The sequence below is a fragment of the Boleophthalmus pectinirostris genome, unplaced genomic scaffold (genome assembly GCF_026225935.1).
Source record: "Boleophthalmus pectinirostris isolate CB_2022bp ecotype Guang Dong unplaced genomic scaffold, ASM2622593v1 HiC_scaffold_20, whole genome shotgun sequence".
Taxonomy (NCBI): domain Eukaryota; kingdom Metazoa; phylum Chordata; class Actinopteri; order Gobiiformes; family Gobiidae; genus Boleophthalmus; species Boleophthalmus pectinirostris.
Window position 1 is genome coordinate 9,231,008 of NW_026571153.1, and position 18,033 is coordinate 9,249,040.

The 18,033-nt window shown below is 39.0% G+C and overlaps 1 protein-coding gene across 3 annotated transcripts in view; it reads left to right on the forward strand.

The window, feature by feature from the left end:
* Nucleotides 1–18,033, forward strand: part of LOC110158726 (calcium/calmodulin-dependent protein kinase type II delta chain) — a 177,370-nt gene that overhangs the window by 156,455 nt on the left and 2,882 nt on the right. For all 3 annotated transcript variants that reach the window (XM_055156699.1, XM_055156700.1, XM_055156701.1), the window contains 4 exons: nt 6,707–6,755; nt 12,425–12,500; nt 14,436–14,530; nt 16,561–16,807. In XM_055156699.1, the coding sequence (XP_055012674.1) occupies nt 6,707–6,755; nt 12,425–12,500; nt 14,436–14,530; nt 16,561–16,793 (453 nt within the window). In that variant the 3' untranslated portion in view covers nt 16,794–16,807. The remainder of the gene's footprint in view (nt 1–6,706; nt 6,756–12,424; nt 12,501–14,435; nt 14,531–16,560; nt 16,808–18,033) is intronic.

The following is an 18,033-nucleotide window of genomic DNA, read 5'->3' on the forward strand; positions in this document are numbered from 1 at the left end:
CGACAAAGGACAAATTCTGTCCATGAAGAATTTATCCACAACTATCAAGGTAAGAAAGATGAAAATGTAAAGATGAACAACGATGAGCATTAGTGAACTACTCCTGAGCAAAACTAATATTATGGTCATGAATAAAACATTAGTAACTTGTTAAATCAGACTGATTCTACAATTAAAATTAAAAAAATCAATTTCATGATGTTGATATTGGCATAGTTAGATAAATTTGTGAAGTTTAAATGCTAGACATGTAATCTGTGAACGCCTGTAGCATTCAAACTGAACAAATCTATCTATTCTAATATCTACGTCATGAAATTGATTTTTTGCAGAAAGGCAAAGCTCTCGATTTACCGGTCAGTTTACGTTCCTCCCCTCACCTATGGTCATGAGCTTTGGGTAATGACCGAAAGAACAAGATCGCGGAGATTGGGTGAGGAGCTCGGAGTAGAGTTGAGGTGGCTCGGGCATTTGCTCCAGATGCTTCCTGGATGCTTCCCTCGGGAGGTGTTCCGGGCATGTCCCACCGGAAGGAGACCCCAGGGAAGACCCAGGACACGCTGGAGGGACTATGTCTCTGGGCTGGCCTGGGAACGTCTTGAGGTCCCCCCGGAGGAGCTGGAGGAAGTGTCCGGGGTGAGGGAAGTCTGGGAGTCCCTGTTTAGACCGCTGCACCCGCGACCTGGCCCCAGATAAGCGAAAGAAAATGTTACTTATTACTGAATTCCTTATTACTTATGTTTTATGTAATACCATAATATTAGTTTTGCTCAGGAGTTGTTCACTAATGCGTCGTTCACCTTAAAGTTTTCGTCTTTCTTACGTTGATAGTTGTGGATAAATTCTTCATGGACAGAATATGTTCTTTGTGGACCTTGTTGGATGAACATTTGGTGATGGGGCAGATTTATGAAGCTGGTGGAAAATACGCAAGACATTTCTACAGATTTTTTGCCAAAGAAAACCATTAACCGGGACGTTTACCCTTCATCACGGCACTTCCAGCCATTGTGAAAAAGCTCTACTGGGCTCATCTTTAACTTAACATATTTGTCCGTGTAGGTGTTGCCGTAGTTGGAAATGCGCATATCAAATTTTAACGCAAATTCATCTCTGACTCCAGTTGCAGAAACACCACTCCTCTTACTGATTATGAAAAATCACAGGAATAATTAAGTATTCTATTGTGAAGTTTAGTTTTTAAGTTGTAATAACATTTCCATAACTTCCACGCGTCGGCTACTACTAATTTAATAACTCAAATCATCCTATAGAGACATAAAAGTCAATGTTTAATTTACGTCAAGGCCTTGTAGACGACGTAATTGCATACCTTATCTCAATCTAAGCAGCTGGGATGTGCTCCTGTTAATTCTAGGTGATAAAATATGAATCATGCATATTGTAATCGGTGCATATTAATGAACATATGTGGAGCATGATATAAAGGCACTTCTTTTTTTAGATCGCTATTGTCATGTAAATAGGTCTATTTCTGCGGGTCAGCTGGGACTAACCCCATTTAGCTGCCGTTCATGTGCTCACAGACTGTACTCCTCATCGCCGTCGTAACAATATGCGCGTACAGTCGGCGTCTAATTTTACCCCCGTGGCGTCGTGTGCTATCGTATACACAGCAGCACATGTGTAAGTGTTAGCGTGTACATGTTGAACCATCTGTTGCGTGTTTCCATGGTGATAGTTATGCCCACATAGTCTGGTATCTTACATATTTTCCTGGTTGACTTGACTTGATTTGAATCTTAACCTGCTTGTGTTCAACTTTTCTTGCGGCTTCCAATCAGGAGCCCCAAACTACAGTAATCCACAACCCCACAGACGGAACGAAGGTATTCTCCATCCCCGCTAGAGTCCTGCCGTAGCTGTGACACACTGTACTGTACTGTACTTGTAGTGTACGTCGTGCCTTATGGGTTTTGCTGCTTTGGTTGTGATGCTTGGCTACTCCATGTTCATCTGTTGTGGGAACGTTGATGCATGTCTGTGCGATAAACCACATCAGTTCCAACATTGTCGTTCATTCTCGTGCCTAGAGGTGGGTAGAGTGGCGAATAGCTGAAGTACAAAGTTGTAGCGTCACTTAAAGGTGCTCCATGTGACTTTTCTGGGACTTGTCTACATTAAAATGGCATAGATATACCTTAAATGTTCCACAGTATGGCATTAAAGTGTTTTTCTCTATGGAAATGCTGCATTTTATTGTGCACGGGACTCGGGGAAAACCAACCTCCACCTCGAAAGTGGGTCAGTCCATATGAAATCAGCCGTTTTCAAGGAATCTCCCCTATGAGCCATCTCAGATTTTGCTGAACATTTTTCAGAAGAAAATGTCTAAATTTGCCAAATGAACAAATCAAACATTTTACCTCAATCACTTCAGTCATTCCTGAGTTATGGCCCATTGAAATTTTGGGGCCATGCTCACTTTTTCAGATATCCTCATTTATAAGCATTTTTCAGAGACCGTAACTTCATTAAAAATAGAGCGAGGAAATGTTGTATTATTGTAGATTCTGGGTCATAGATTCTAAATCTGTTGTCAAATATTGGGAATCTTTATTAAGGAGGTGTTAATCAGAATATGCCAAACTTTCTCTGGTAAAAATTTGATCAACATCTGTCTGTGCCCACATGGGGAACTGAGGGTCCAAAGAAGGGGCCCGAAAGATCACATTTGGTCTGTGATGATATTTGGGGCTCTACACCATCCACATGAAAGCTCAGAAAAGTGTGAGATTATTGTCAGAAATGGTCATTCTCTCAAATATTCAGCAGTTAGTTTGTAAATATTTGCTTGGAGTAAATAGATCTTGGACCTTTAAAATTGAAAAAAAATTTGAGCAGCAACCAGATTTGAGATTTTGGGGGCCCACAGCACCCCCCTTAATAAAGATACCCAATATTTGACAACAGATTTAGAATCTATGACCAAGAATCTACAGTAATGCAAATTTTTAGCTTCCTAGCTCTATTTTTTATGAAGTTATGGTCTCTCGAAAATGCTTATAAATCTGAGACGGCTCATAGGGGAGGGCAGCTGATTTCATATGTACAGACCCAAGTGCAGTTTTTTCTGAACTAAATGAATGCACGATGGATCACTTTAAAGCCATACTGTGGACTATTCCAGGCAAAACAGTAACATCTTCATGGAAACTACAGGGTTGAGGTCGCCCCAGGAAAAATTACATAATGCATCAATACAACCCAAGTAGAAGTAGTCGTGAGCTAAATAAATACTGTACAGGGTTCCCACGGAAAAGTGATGGAAATTGAAAATGTAATGTTTCAGGCCTAGAAATGTCATGGAATTTTAGTCTCTCTTTCACACAACTACAGCATTCTGTTAAGTTATCATGAGGCTATTATGATTATTTCTGAACTTTTGTTTAAAAGAGACGACAATAAATGCACTGACAGTATTCTGAATGTTACAAAACTATAAAACCAAACCATAAGGTGAGTGAAAAGGGTTAACATTTCATATTCAGCCCTAAAAGTCTGATCAATTCTACACATGTAGGTGGCATAAAGTCATGGAAAATTCACTTTAGGTCATGAAAAAGTCATGGAAAAGTTTTTAAATTTTGTCAGTGAAAAAGAGTGGGAACCCTGACTGTAGTAAAAGTAGAGTAAGTAGTAAAGTTTTGTGAACATGTTTAAGCATCTAACATCCGATTTACTATTTAGAATTTATTCAATCATACATAAAAGTAAAACATTAAATAATAATTGATTCTGATATTTTCACATATGCACAAAAATTATCTAAACTAAGGTTGCGTTCACATATCCTGGTTTAGTTTAGTCCAGATGTAGACTGGTTTGGTCCTGTTTCAGTCCTGGTTTAGGTCTATATTTGATGTGATGTGCAGCCTAGATACAATGGCATTTATAGATTTACTTACAGCTAGAGGATTAACTAAAAAACTTCCAAAAAAATATATATATAAACCCATCATCGCACAAGTAGAAGTAAAATACGCTGTTCGCAAACTACTATTGTGAGTAAACTTTCCTCAAAAACCACATGACAGATTTTATTTAGCTGATTCCTACCCACCTCTGATCGTGCCTTACATAACTGTTTGTATAATTTTATTCCATACCAAGTCCATGTTTGACGAATAAACCGAACATGAGGCTTGAAGTGTTGTTGTGTAAAGCGATATTGTGTTGGCATGTTGTTGGGAGCTGTTCATGTGAAATGGGACAGCAGCCTGGAGTCACTGATGTGTGTGTGTGAAAGTGCGCTCCTGCATTACATAATAAAATATAATATCATACGTGAATAAACCCCCCATGGGCCTGTGCATGCTCGTGTGTGTGTGTGTGTGTGTGGCTTTGTGCGGCGACATGACAAAGCCCTCGTGTTGTGTTGTGTAGATGGGGTAAGTGTAGTGGTATTGTTCGTCCGTGCCTCGTAGCAAAGTCATGTTGTTTGGAAAAATTTGTTTAAAAATTGTAAGGGGTTCATAGGATTAAAGGTTCAGTCCTACACAGAATGAATCTGTGTATCGTTCATTTGTTTTTCAAAATAAAATCAAAAATAAGAAAATGCAAAAAAACAGCAATTTTCTTCATTATTTGTCTCCAAAATCAAAATGAACCAGGACTGAGCCAGGACTCAGCCAGGACTGAACCAGGACTGAACCAGGACTAAAACAGGACTAAAACAGGACTAAAACAGGACTGGACCAGGACTGAGCCAGGACTGATCCTAGGACTAAAACAGGACTGAACCAGGAGTAAACCAGGACTAAACCAGGACTAAACCAGGACTAAACCAGGACTAAACTAGGACTGAACCATGACTAAACCAGGTCTAAACCAGGTCTAAACCAGGTCTAAACCAGGTCTAAACCAGGTCTAAACCAGGTCTAAACCAGGACTGAACCAGGACTGAGCCAGAACTGATTCTAGGACTAAAATAGGACTGAACCATGACTAAACCAGGTCTAAACCAGATCTAAACCAGGTCTAAACCAGGTCTAAAACAGGACCAAAACAGGACTGAACCAGAACTGAGCCAGGTCTGAACCAGGACTGAACGATGACTAAACTAGGTCTAAACAGGCCACAGTCCTGGTCTCAATCCTGGTCTCAGTTCTGGTTTGCTCCCAGTCTCAGTCCCAGTCTGGTCCCGGTCTAATCCTGGTCTCAGTCCTGACCACCTGACAGTCTAAAACAAATCATTATCTGTTTTTTGTTTTTTTCTTCTTCTTTTTTTTTTCATTTTGGTTTTGGAGAGAAATAATGAAGAAAATTAGTTTTTTCATTTTTTTATTTTTGGTTTTGTTTTGAAAAACAAATGATAAATGATACACTGATTAAAATGGACTCTTTAAGCTTGAAGTCATATCTGAATGTTGCTGCCTGCTCTAAAACAAGCCTTGAGTCGAGTTTGTGTCATTCACGCTTGTTTGAGTAATCCTTTGTTATTAGTCTGACTCCATCTCCAAAGCTCAAAATGCTCTGTTCCACCTTGTGATGTCATGAAGTGGTAGTTTTTAAGTTAAGAGCTACCATTTTGCCTTGGAGATTGGCAACTCCAGTGCTGAAATGATCCAAATGTTTCTAATGAGGGAATGAGAGTGTATGTAATCCCTTTTCTCACTCTGACGTTGAACCATGGCAGAGAAACAACTGTTCGGGGTAGTTTTTGGCAGTTGTTTGTACATGGTTCTCATCCAGCATCACTTCTGATTGGATAAAACTAGCTGTCCCTGTTGCTTCCTGCTTAATTGTTGAAAATTCTGTAAAAATAAAGAAAATTTATCCTATCAACTGGAAACAGTTTGTAATTTTGGACATAGGGCCTCATTTCCTAGTGAGCCAGAGTGTTGGAGACGTGGGGAGACACTTTTTTAAATATTCATACATCCAGTCCTTGTATTTGCAGAGGTCGCTGGTGTTGGCCTAGTGCATGTCAATGGCCATAGTTATCCTGCCAATAAAAACAGTCTTACCCACTCCACAAAACACCCAAAGCAAAATTTTTATTAAGCCAGACTGTTGATGTAAATGTCTGTGTTGATAGAATAATGTTTGAAATAAAACTAACCTTGCATCGCATGAATCGTCGCATGTTGAGGGACTATTTTTTCATATATCAGTCCGCCACTGCCAAACTTTCTATCAGGAAGTACAAGTCACTGCTGCTGCTCAGGCATAAATCCTTCAAATACAAGATTAGTTTTACTTCTAAAATTATTCTATCGACACAGACATTTACATCGACAGTCTGGCGTAATAATAGATTTGTTTCGGGTGTTTTGTGGAGTGGGTAAGACTGTTTTTAGTGACAGGATAACTATGGCCATTGACATGCACTAGCCTAGCACCAGTGACCTCTGCAAATACAAGGACTGGATGGAATATTTTAAAAAGTGTCTCCACACGTCTCCAACTCTCTGGCTCACTAGGAAATTAAGTCCTATGTTCAAAACTCTGGACTGTCCCTTTAAGTTACATAGAGGCTAAGTTCTGGGTTTGGTTCCTAGATGACGTGGAACAGATTTTTAGCATTTTCATTCATGCTCCTCTCCTGTCTGGGTGGGTTGCCTCTGGGATGCGCACCATATGTAACCAAGTTGACCAAGACTATCTAATTTTTTGTTAGGTTTGGTTTAGTTAAATAAAAAATCTACTAGTTTGTTGATCTCAAAGCTGTCGTCTTCTCTAGGGTTCCAGTGAGAGCGCCAACACCACTATAGAGGATGAAGATGTTCGAGGTATGCACCACATCTGCACAATGTCTTTTCTACTTTCTACTTTCTACATTCGCTTCATTTTTCTGTTCAAAACTTTGCTTGAGAAACACTTTGTTCATTTGATTTTCCAGCATGTTTTTGGATTGACTTTGCTTGGTTCTTGCATGTCACAATTTTTTTTTTTCTCTGATAAAAGGCCTTATCTTCCACTGGACCTGAAATCACCTACGGATATTACAGCGTTTTATACTTTACTTTACTTTAATTAAAGGTGCATTCGTGTAACTTTTTTGGTGGAGGGTCCATCAGCTGCTTGTTTCTATGGAGATGTCATTGCTCTACTTTTCATAGTGTGACATTAAACAGCTCTACTTTAGATTTATTCAAATACAGATGGTTTTATAGCTCAAAAATACCTAGAAAAACACTCATTCTGACTGTGAGCGGGGTCGCCTTTCCACAGATCTGACCTGTATTTTGGTCTGGTTTGGTCTCCATGAAGATAGAAAGGTTTAATGTCATACTGTGAAACATTTTGAGGCAAAACAATAACATCTCCATGGAGAAAAGCGTTCGACAGACACTCCACCAAAGATCAGAAAAGTTACACAATGCACCTTTAAAGTTTATGTGTTTTTTGTTTACAGTTCATTTTCATTTTTTTTACGTTTAATCATTGCCTTCCGACCTCCATAGTCCTCGGGATTCTGTCGTCACATCACAACAAATTCCGAGTTAAACTTCCATGATAATAAACCAATAGATTTTAGTTGTAAATATTCACTTTTACCAACCACAATGGAGGTATGTTAAGTCAGATCTATGGAGAAGCAAGTAAATAAGGTGAAAATTACACAGCTTTTCTGGTGAGGGATCTAATTATCTTACTGGATATGTTACTATATTGTCTAAAAAGTTCTGCAGTATGGCATTAAAGTTGTCTTGCTTTATTATTACAGATGTTTTATTGCTCAAAAATGCCTCAAAAAACATTCTTCCGTGAGCAGGGTTGCCTCTCCGCAGATCTGACCTATAACTTGGCCTAATCTGCAAGTTTAATACCAAATTGTGGAACATTTCAGGCAAACAATAACATCTCCATGGAAACAGGGGGCGGACTCTCCACTACAAAAGTTTCGTAGTGCAGCTTTAATAAACAGCAAAACAGATTTTAAGACTATTTATGTTGTAAAAGTAAAAGTATCACATGAAAAAAATCTACTTAAGTAAAAGTAGTAAAGTACCTGTTTAAAAATGTACTTAAAGAGTAAAAAGTATTTGCTGAAATTTTTAAGAGCAAAAAGTAAAAGTATTTTGCAGAGATTTTTAGAACAATTGAAAGTTGAGATGTAGCGATTTTGAGAAAAAAATAAGCACTTTTTAAGAGATTCAAATGATTTTTAAATATTTGTGGCCATTTTTGTGTTTTTTGTTTACTTAAAATTGGGATAGAAACTCAAATTAAATGTGTGCCATTTCAGCAGATCTCCAGCAATAAAAGTACTTTATACTTTTCAGTGTAACTCTAAAACATAGTGGAGTAGAAAGTACAGATACACGTTCTCAAATGTAATGAAGTAAAAGTTAAAAATATCCACTGTAAAATTTACTTAAGTGAAGTACAGATACCTAAAATTTGTACTTTACCTTCATTTGTTGCTGTACTGTCCACTCAAACTATACTACAGAAAAGAAACTATTTACCAAACTGTATTTTGTTTTTTTATGGTAATAACCAGCAAGTTTACCTACGAAAAGTTCAATTTAAAAGTGTACTTTAAGAGTAAAAAGTAAAACTATTTGCAGAGATTTTTAGAACAATTAAACGATTAAATGTCGTGATTTTGATAAACAGTTAAGCTGATTTTAAGAGATTCAATTGATTTCTAAAATTTTGTGGCAGTTTTTGTGTTTTTGGTTTACTCAAAGTTCAGACAGAAACTCAAATGTGCTAAAAAAAAGTCTCCTCATTTTCAGCATGTTTGTACTTTTTACTTTTCTTTTACTTTTCAGTCTAGCTCTAGAACATAGTGGAGTAGAAAGTACAGATACACGTTCTCAGATGTAGTGAAGAAAAAGTAAAAAGTATCCAGTGTAAAATGTACTTAAGTGAAGTACAGATACCTAAAATTTGTACTTAAGTATTGTACTTCACCTCAATTTTTTGGTATACAGTCCACTCAAACTAGATTAACAGAAAAGAAACTATTTACCAAACTGTATTTTGTTTTTTCAAGGTAATAACCAGCAAGTTTACCTACTAAAAGTTCAATTTAAAAGTGTAATTTTACATCTCTTTTCACACAAATTCTTCTAACCTGGACACTTAAACAACCATAAAATAATACTTTACATAACTCTCATTTTGTAACAGTTTGAAATACATGTCTTATACTGTACAGTCGCCTCAGGTGCCGCACGCTGACAGTATTTTAACGACATAATTTTCTCACGCCTCAGGTCATCATCGTTTGTTTTCCGTCACCATTTCATTTTTTTTTTCCCTTCTTTCTTTCTCCTCCATCTTTTCATTGTTACAAACAGTAGCTGCCAAATGTTCTCGTCGTCCCTCCAGCCCTCACATCTTCTACCTCAAAAACCTGGACCCTCAAAGCCCACGCCTCCTCCCCCACTCCTCCTCCTCGTCCTCCTCCTTCTCCTCCTCCTCTTCATTGTCAGTTTTCCCGTGGTACAGTTTTAGTTTTAGTCTCTGGTCCCCGGTGTGGCTCGGCTCAGAGCAGTGCACCCTGGGGATTCTCTGGGCTTTAGTTGCAGCGTACGTAGTTCTGTTTTGTGCGACCGTTTTTCTGCTGTTCAGTCCGGACCACGCCCACAAATGCCGGTGTGATTCCCAAAGCGAGCGCGCAGACGATACGGGGCCCCTGCCGAGATTGGGCCCCGTGGATTTTCAGTGTAAGTGTAAGATTTGTAGAATAGTTTAACAAGAAGTAGCCCCTGCAGCTGCAACCCCATCACCAAAATCCTTATTTAAACCAAATTCTCCACGATATTTTCACTAATTACTATTCACAATACACAAATTGAACTTTTGTATTTCCCAAAGCAAAAAATATCAAAATCAAACATGGAAATTGGTTCTAAACTCGCCTGATTTTATGAATAATTCTGTTTATAGTTGCATCTGATTGGGTTGCATTAGATTTGGTTGTAACTTTAGTTTATTTCCCAGTAGATTTGGTGAAGATTTGGTGAAAATTAGTAGAAAAATAGCGTTCCTTAAAACTAGTAGTGTTATAAATTAGTCTTGCACCGCCACCTACTGGTCATAAACTGTCACTACATTTCATCCTGTGACAAGTGGATATGTTGACATTTGATTAAACACTGCATATTGTAACTAGGTCAAATATATATCAATCAATCAATTAGATCAACAATTATCAATTTAAAAACTTAAAACATTAACTTTATTATACTGTTTATATTTAGAACAGCTCTGTAGACTCGCAGACATTTGATTACGCTCTCAGAGATCATAAAACTTTACAGCAGACTTTGTTTTTAAGAAATTTACACCCTCTTTCAGCTCTTAAAGTTTCTACTTTCAAGAGGAAGAGGCGGAGGAGGAGCTGCTGCGTTCATGCTTTGTCTGTGTTGTGTTTGGACTGAGCTGTGATGCTTTTGCTGATTGGTTTTCCATCAAAATCAAAGTCATACTGTTCATTAAAGCTGGGCAAAATCACATATTTTCTCCCACATTTCCTTTTTTTTTTTTTTTCAATTTTATTTTTGTAGGAAGAATAAGATTGTCTTTAATGCAATTTAACAAAAAGTAGTTACATTTACAAGTCTGACCTCTGCTCTAAAACACATGCTTAAACTTAATTTTGTAATAATCCAGGTATGATATTACTCAAAATTATATTATTATGTGAACTGGATGTTTTAAAGAACAAAATCCAGTTGACCTAATAATAGTATAGTCTCAGTTAACCTCAGCAGCCTACACATGGTTCACGACCATGTAAATATAAAAGTGGGAATTTTGTCAAAATTAAGCACGTTTTCAGTTCTGACAAAGCTTAGAAAAAAATCTGATATTCCTATATGGGTTTTTTTTCATGGCTGATGCTGATACTGATTGTTTTGAATCCAGAGAAACCGATAGCCAATACACTTTGCGGATAATTTTGGGCCGATATGAAAGGGCGATTTTGATTACTGTATTTTTTGGTCTATAAATCACTCTGGAGTATAAGTCACACCAGCCAAATAAGTCACACCGGACTATAAATTGCACTTTTTGGGGGAAATTTATATATTAATATAAATGTATATAAAATCAGAAACCAGGAACCAACATTTCACCATGAAAGGCAAGTTCTAGTAATAACAATAGAACAGAGAACAACAGACTGTTAATGTCACATATGAACAGTTCTTCAGATAAATATAACATAAACAACAGAACAGAACAAGTTTACCAAACTCTCCATCTCACTCCAAATCACTAAATCCATTGAATTCTTCATCCTCAGTGTCACTTTTGAGCAACTCTGTGACTTCCAGAGGTAAACGGAGCGACGCTTCCTCTTCTGTGTCGCTCTCGTCAGCATCAGTTCCAATTAGAATTATTCCGGCCTTTCTGAATCCTGACAGGATGGTTTTGGTTGTCACTGATGTCACTTAAATGTTAAATTTTCAGTGGTACAGAAGTAATGGTGCGATCGACTGACATTATACAGACAGGACAGCAGCTCTTTCTGCAGGAGACATGCGCAGATACTGACACACAAGACTAGAGCGAGCAGTCAGTCAGTCGGTTGTCAGTGTGAAAATTTTAATACATAAATCGCACCGGAGTATAAGTCACAGGACCACCCAAAACATGAAAAAAAAGTGTGACTTATAGTCTGAAAAATGCGGTTCTCGACTAAAATTATACGATTTGAAATGACTACAAATTCATACACAAACCTGTTTTACTACAAAGTGGATACGAGAGCTGTGTAGTCATGTTTTGTGCAGTGTCTCTTCATCTCCAAGTAAAGAGTTGTGCATATTCTTTAGGCATCTGGTTGGCCAAACAAAATATCAATGAGATTTAAAGCCGATAACCAATATACCAAACAGTACAAATATGAGAATTGTGTGTCCTCTGCTCTCTGCCCACTGTCTCAAAGTCTATCGACCCCCGTCCTAACCGGTCTAAAGCAGCTTCACTACACACACAGCCGGTCCACTGTGAACCGAACGCCTTCACCGCAAACCAATCAGATTCTGGGATCACTTCGGACTTCATAGCCCGCTTTAAAACCTCGCTACGTTCAATAGTTCAACCACACCTACCTCAGCATGTCTCCTGTGTGGTGTCTGGTCATGATGCTTTCCATGACCGCGGTCACACGGTCACACGGTCACTTTAAAGTTAGTAGTCAGATGAAAAAATGCCCCGAGAATGAGACTATGCAGGCGGTGGAAGGTAACGCATGACTAGACTGTATGGGATTTGTCTTCTGTCCATGTGACCTCTTGTTGTCTGCTGTCTTCTAGCTTACCTTCTTAGCATGAAAGGTAATTTAGATGTTGTCTTGTCCAGTCCTTGCTAATTCTCCTCTCCCCCGATTTGGTCCAAGTGTGTGTTTTGTGAATGCATGTTTCCTTATCTGTGCAAATGGACGTCGTTTTGGTGAATGGTGAATTCTGATCGTTTTCTGCGTTGTTTTCAGCCCGCAAGCAAGAGATTATCAAAGTGACGGAGCAGCTCATCGAGGCAATCAACAGTGGAGATTTTGAGGCCTACACGTGAGTTTGAATTGACACTGAATTGTTTGTATGTTACGTTAAAACAACGCTAATTACAGGTGGTTTTAAAGCTCAACAATACTTAGAAAAACAGACATTCTGACTGTGTGGGGTCGCCTCTCCACAGATCTGACCTGTAACTTGGTCTGGATTGGTCTCGATGAACAGGGGTGTAGTGGGCGTGGTACGCGGGGGTACGTCGTCCACCCACTTCTCGACGTGAGATATTAAAAAAATAACAAATATAACAAATTTTACTCCACGCCCACAAGTCTAAGCGCAGCCGTCGCCCGATCTGGTTCAGTCCTGGTTCAGTCCTGGTTTAGTCCTAGTTCAGTTCTGGTTTAGACCTGGTTCAGTCCTGGTTTAGACCTGGTTCAGTCCTGGTTCAGTCCTGGTGTAGTCCTGGTGTAGTCCTGGTTCAGTCCTGGTTCAGTCCTGGTTCAGTCCTGGTTCAGTCCTGGTTCAGTCCTGGTTTAGTCCTAGTTCAGTTCTGGTTTAGACCTGGTTCAGTCCTGGTTTAGACCTGGTTCAGTCCTGGTTCAGTCCTGGTGTAGTCCTGGTGTAGTCCTGGTTCAGTCCTGGTTCAGTCCTGGTTCAGTCCTGGTTTAGACCTGGTTTAGACCTGGTTTAGACCTGGTTCAGTCCTGGTTCAGTCCTGGTTCAGTCCTGGTTCAGTCCTGGTGTAGTCCTGGTGTAGTCCTGGTTTAGTCCTGGTTCAGTTCTGGTTTAGACCTGGTTCAGTCCTGGTTCAGTCCTGGTGTAGTCCTGGTGTAGTCCTGGTGTAGTCCTGGTTTAGTCCTGGTTCAGTTCTGGTTTAGACCTGGTTCAGTCCTGGTTTAGACCTGGTTCAGTCCTGGTTCAGTCCTGGTTCAGTCCTGGTTTAGACCTGGTTTAGACCTGGTTTAGATCTGGTTCAGTCCTGGTTTAGACCTGGTTTAGACCTGGTTCAGTCCTGGTTTAGACCTGATTTAGACCTGATGTAGTCCTGGTGTAAACGTGTACAATTAATATATTGACTTTACTGATGACAAAGGTAATTTATTCACCAAGTTTTCCGATAAACTAAGGACTTTTTCACATTCAAAAGAAAGGATGTTTTGTTTGAAACTGATAATTGCAATGGTAACAATCTTTTTATTTTTTTTATAATTATGAAACCCACGCATAGTGTATCCAAAGTGTGACAGTTCATGGCATCACAGATCAAGTTGTGATTTTAGTATCTTTGTTAAACCAGTAGAAGCACATGTTATAGCAACCTTTAAGTTTGGTTTGCTTTTTTGTTTTTTTAATCTTTCAAGTTTTTTCAGGGGATTTCCTTCTTGTTGGGAAAGTCCTGGTTTAATTTTCTGTATAAAATATCAAATTAAAATTAAAATTAATGTCAGTGTTAGTGTAAGGCTAGCCAGGCTGGCGCCACCTAGTGCCTAAAGCTTAATTTCATTTCTCTTCAGCGACTAGGTCAGGAATCAGAATACACTAGACGGTTTGCAAGAACCCCGGAAGTTGTAGACACTGATCAATCAGCGAAGAGCTGTGAAGCCATGACGTCAAACTCAAGCCCCTGTCTGGGTCCCTTTAGTGGAACAGCACAACAGTAAACAAAGCGAACGAGATGGATGTAGACGAAAACATACAACCAAGTACAACAACAACATGGCAACGATTCCTGAGATCGAGGATTTAAAGCGGGAACAAAGAGAATGTTTGGATTTTATCAAGGGAAAAGACGTTATTGCTCTTCTTCCTACGGGATTTGGCACATTACATATGTCACGACCAAATAGCAGCGATTGGTTAAATAAAACCGAATCCTATTGCTGCGAGGTCAGACGGTTTCCACGAAGTGAAAGGCTAGTGTAAGGCAGGAGCAAAAAAAAAAAAAAAAAAAAGGTTCTTATCTAATGTTTGTATCCATTGTTTGTGCTACAGGAAGATCTGTGACCCCGGCCTGACGTCATTTGAACCCGAGGCTCTGGGGAACCTGGTGGAGGGCACGGACTTCCACCGCTTTTACTTTGAAAATGGTAAAAAAAAAAAACACAATTATGAAACTACTTTTGGAACATGAGGGGGCAGAGCTGTCCTGTCATAAAAGAAAAGTGAAAATTACATTAGCATATAAAAGGGCCGCTACAAACCTCTGCAAATGATGATGGCTGCAGTCCCATTCTCATAATGCACGGCACAATGAGAGCCTATAGATCCACAAGACACCTTTGATTTTAGAACTGAAGTAAGAAAGAGCTTTTACATTTGATAGAAAATTACCAGAGAAAAATGGAGTACCTCAATTACCATTTTAGTTTGAGAATATAATAACTGAACAAGAACTGAAAGACTGAAAGATTCTAATAGATCTCTGCAAAGATGAGGCCAACTAAGGTGTTTGTTTTTTTTTAAAAGCTTTGTGATTAGATTTACGGTTTATGTTTTAATAAAAGGATGTTGTTCAAAGTTCACATTTTAAACACATCCAGAAGAATTGACAAAAAGAAATGGGAAATATGAACTAACAAACTAACACAAGAATCAGAATAAGTTTGTGCGTTTAGTCCCGTTTTAGAGGGACCTTATTGCACTATTTTCTGATGTTGTAATGTTGTTTCTTCATCAAAACAAAAACCTGGAGTTGTGTTTTGTTTCGTTCACACGTTTAACACACAAGTTCTTCACTCAAAAGGAAAAAACATTGTTCCACCTTGTGATGTCATGTGGTAATACACAGAGGTGGGGACCTGCAAGTCTTGAGTTAGACTTGAGTTACTATTTTTTAGACTTGACTTTGGATTTGAATTTGAACTTGAAGCACAATAAATTTGGACTTGACTTGGACTTGAGGCCTGTGACTTGAGAAGTCTTTCTATTCTGACTGTAATGTTTGGCACTAAGATCTTGTCAAGACAATTAAAAAAGAAAAAATAGCATTTCTACAACTTTTTTCTAAATACTCTTTAGTACAGTTTAGTTTAAAATTCTTATAAACTGCAGAAATCTAAGCTATATTTGGTACTTTGACTTAAAGACTTGAAATGACTTGAAGCTCAAAGCAGACAATTTGGACTTGACTTGGACTTATGGGTCAGTGACTTGAGACTCGACTTGGACTTGCCTGTATTTGACTTGGGACTTGACTCGAACTTGAGGTCAAAGACTTGAGACTTCCAAAACAACGACTTGGTCTCACCTCTGGTAATACAGGAAGTGCTCCACTCCACCTTCATTACAATCATTTGGATAAAATAAATCTCACAATTTGCAAGTAAGACGGTGTGTGGGATTTATCTCTATGAATGAATGAAATAAAAAACTTACCATTTCAAAGGTACCGTATTTTCCGGGCTATTAGACGCACTCTTAAGCCTCTAACCCCATCAAAAAACGATAAACTACAAACGGTAAACTACAAAGCCGCACCACCCGCATCGCACGCAAACACACACGGAGCAGACAGCGACCGCACAGCGAAAAACACCCACAGACACACTCATCACTCCACGCCGACGAGGAACGGAACGGAGGAACGAACCGAAAAAGCGAGTCCAATGTGCCGCTTCTAGACACAACTGAACAACTGAGTCACTGCGAACACGGCGACAATCCAGCGGTCCCAGACAGCACCCTCCCTACACGCCACAACTGAACAAAGCCCAGAGTCACCGTGAACACCACAAACAAACAAAGTCCCACTCACCCATCCAACTGCTGTGTTTCGTTTAAAGTCCGGTGCGGTTTATTTGTGAAAAAAGTTCGAAAATAGACCATTTAATGACAGTGCGCCTTATAATCCAGAGCACCTAATAGCTCGAAAAATACGGTAGCTTTTAACTTGAAAACTACCACTTCATGACATCATGACACTTTACAGCAGAGCATTTTAATCTCTGGAGATGTAGACTGACTAATAATGCAGGATATGGCAAACGTGTGAATGAAACAAAACACAACTCTGGGTCTGTTTTTGAGGAGGAAATGACATAATAACATGACTTAAAGCTCCTTAATATAGGACTTTTAAACATTATAGCACTATTAAAAATCTATCTTATCCCCACAGCTCTGTCCAAACACAAGCAGCCCATCCACACCATCCTGCTGAACCCTCACGTGCACCTGATCGGGGACGAGGCCGCGTGCATCGCCTACATCCGTCTGACTCAGTACATGGACTCGAGCGGCCTGCCCCGGACCATGCAGTCTGAGGAGACCCGCATCTGGCACCGCAGGGACAGCAAGTGGCAAAACATCCACTTCCACCGCTCCGGGTCGCCCACCGTGCCCATCAAGTGAGGACCACCGCCAGGGTAGGACTGAGTTCAAATAACGCTTCAAAAATTAAATTCAAGGGTGTTTATAGAGTGTATTTTCTATTTTCCAGTTCAAGGTGGGTTTTGTAACATTTCCAGAGACGGTTTTATTTGTTTAGATAGAATTCGAAGTGATAATAACAAGAATAGGCAAGGCAAGTTTATTTATGAAGCACAAGTTGTTCACAAAAGTAATTCAAGGTGCTTTACAGACAATATAAACAAATCAAAACATAAATAATCATCATAAAAGTTTATTTGTATAGCACAATTCATACACAAAGTAATTCATACGCAGAGCTGTGTGTACCAGCTGCTTGCTTACATGGAAAAAAATATTGTTTTACCCGGATTAGAGTGTTAATACTTTATTTTAAAAGTTGTGGGGTCATCTAGTGGTAGAATCGCACAACTACACCAGCACTTGAGAATATACTGTAATAATAATAAATAATTCATTTATTCATTAAGCACTTTTAAAAACAAGGTTTGCAAAGTGCTGTACAAGCAACAAAAAAACAATACAAAAAGCATAAAAATAGCAAACAGAAGGCAAACAAATACAAATAATGATGCAAACAATCCAATAAATGGTAATAAATAAACTAAAATAAATAAGGAATAAAATCAAGTTAAAGGAAGGCTAACCGATAAAAATGAGTCTTAAGAAGTGATTTAAAAGATGATACTGCCGGTCGTTCCAAAGTCGAGGCACCCGGACTGAAAAGGTTTCATCGCTTTCATTCGGAGTCTGGACTTTGGAACAGACACTGGGACCTGTCTGAGGATCTAAGACTGCGAGGTTAAAAGTTCTGAAATGTAACTTGGTCCTAAACGAGCTTTAAAAGTGAGCAGTAAAATCTTAAGATCTATTCTAAAACATGCAGGAGCCAGTGACAGGAAGTAAAACAGGGTCATATGTTGATGTTTGTTAAACTCAGTGAGTAAGTATTGATGAGCAAACTAGATAAACTAAATATTTGACGCGGTTTGACATAATTTTGATGGATGGTGTTTGCTACTTTGGTTTAGACCTGGTTTAGTCCTTGTGTAGTCCTGGTTTAGACGTGGTTTAGTCCTTTTATAGACCTGGTTTAGACCTGGTTTAGTCCTTGTGTAGCCCTGGCTTAGTCCTGGTTTAGTCCTTTTATAGTCCTGGTTTAGACCTGGTTTAGTCCTTGTGTAGCCCTGGTTTAGTCCTGGTTTAGACGTGGTTTAGTCCT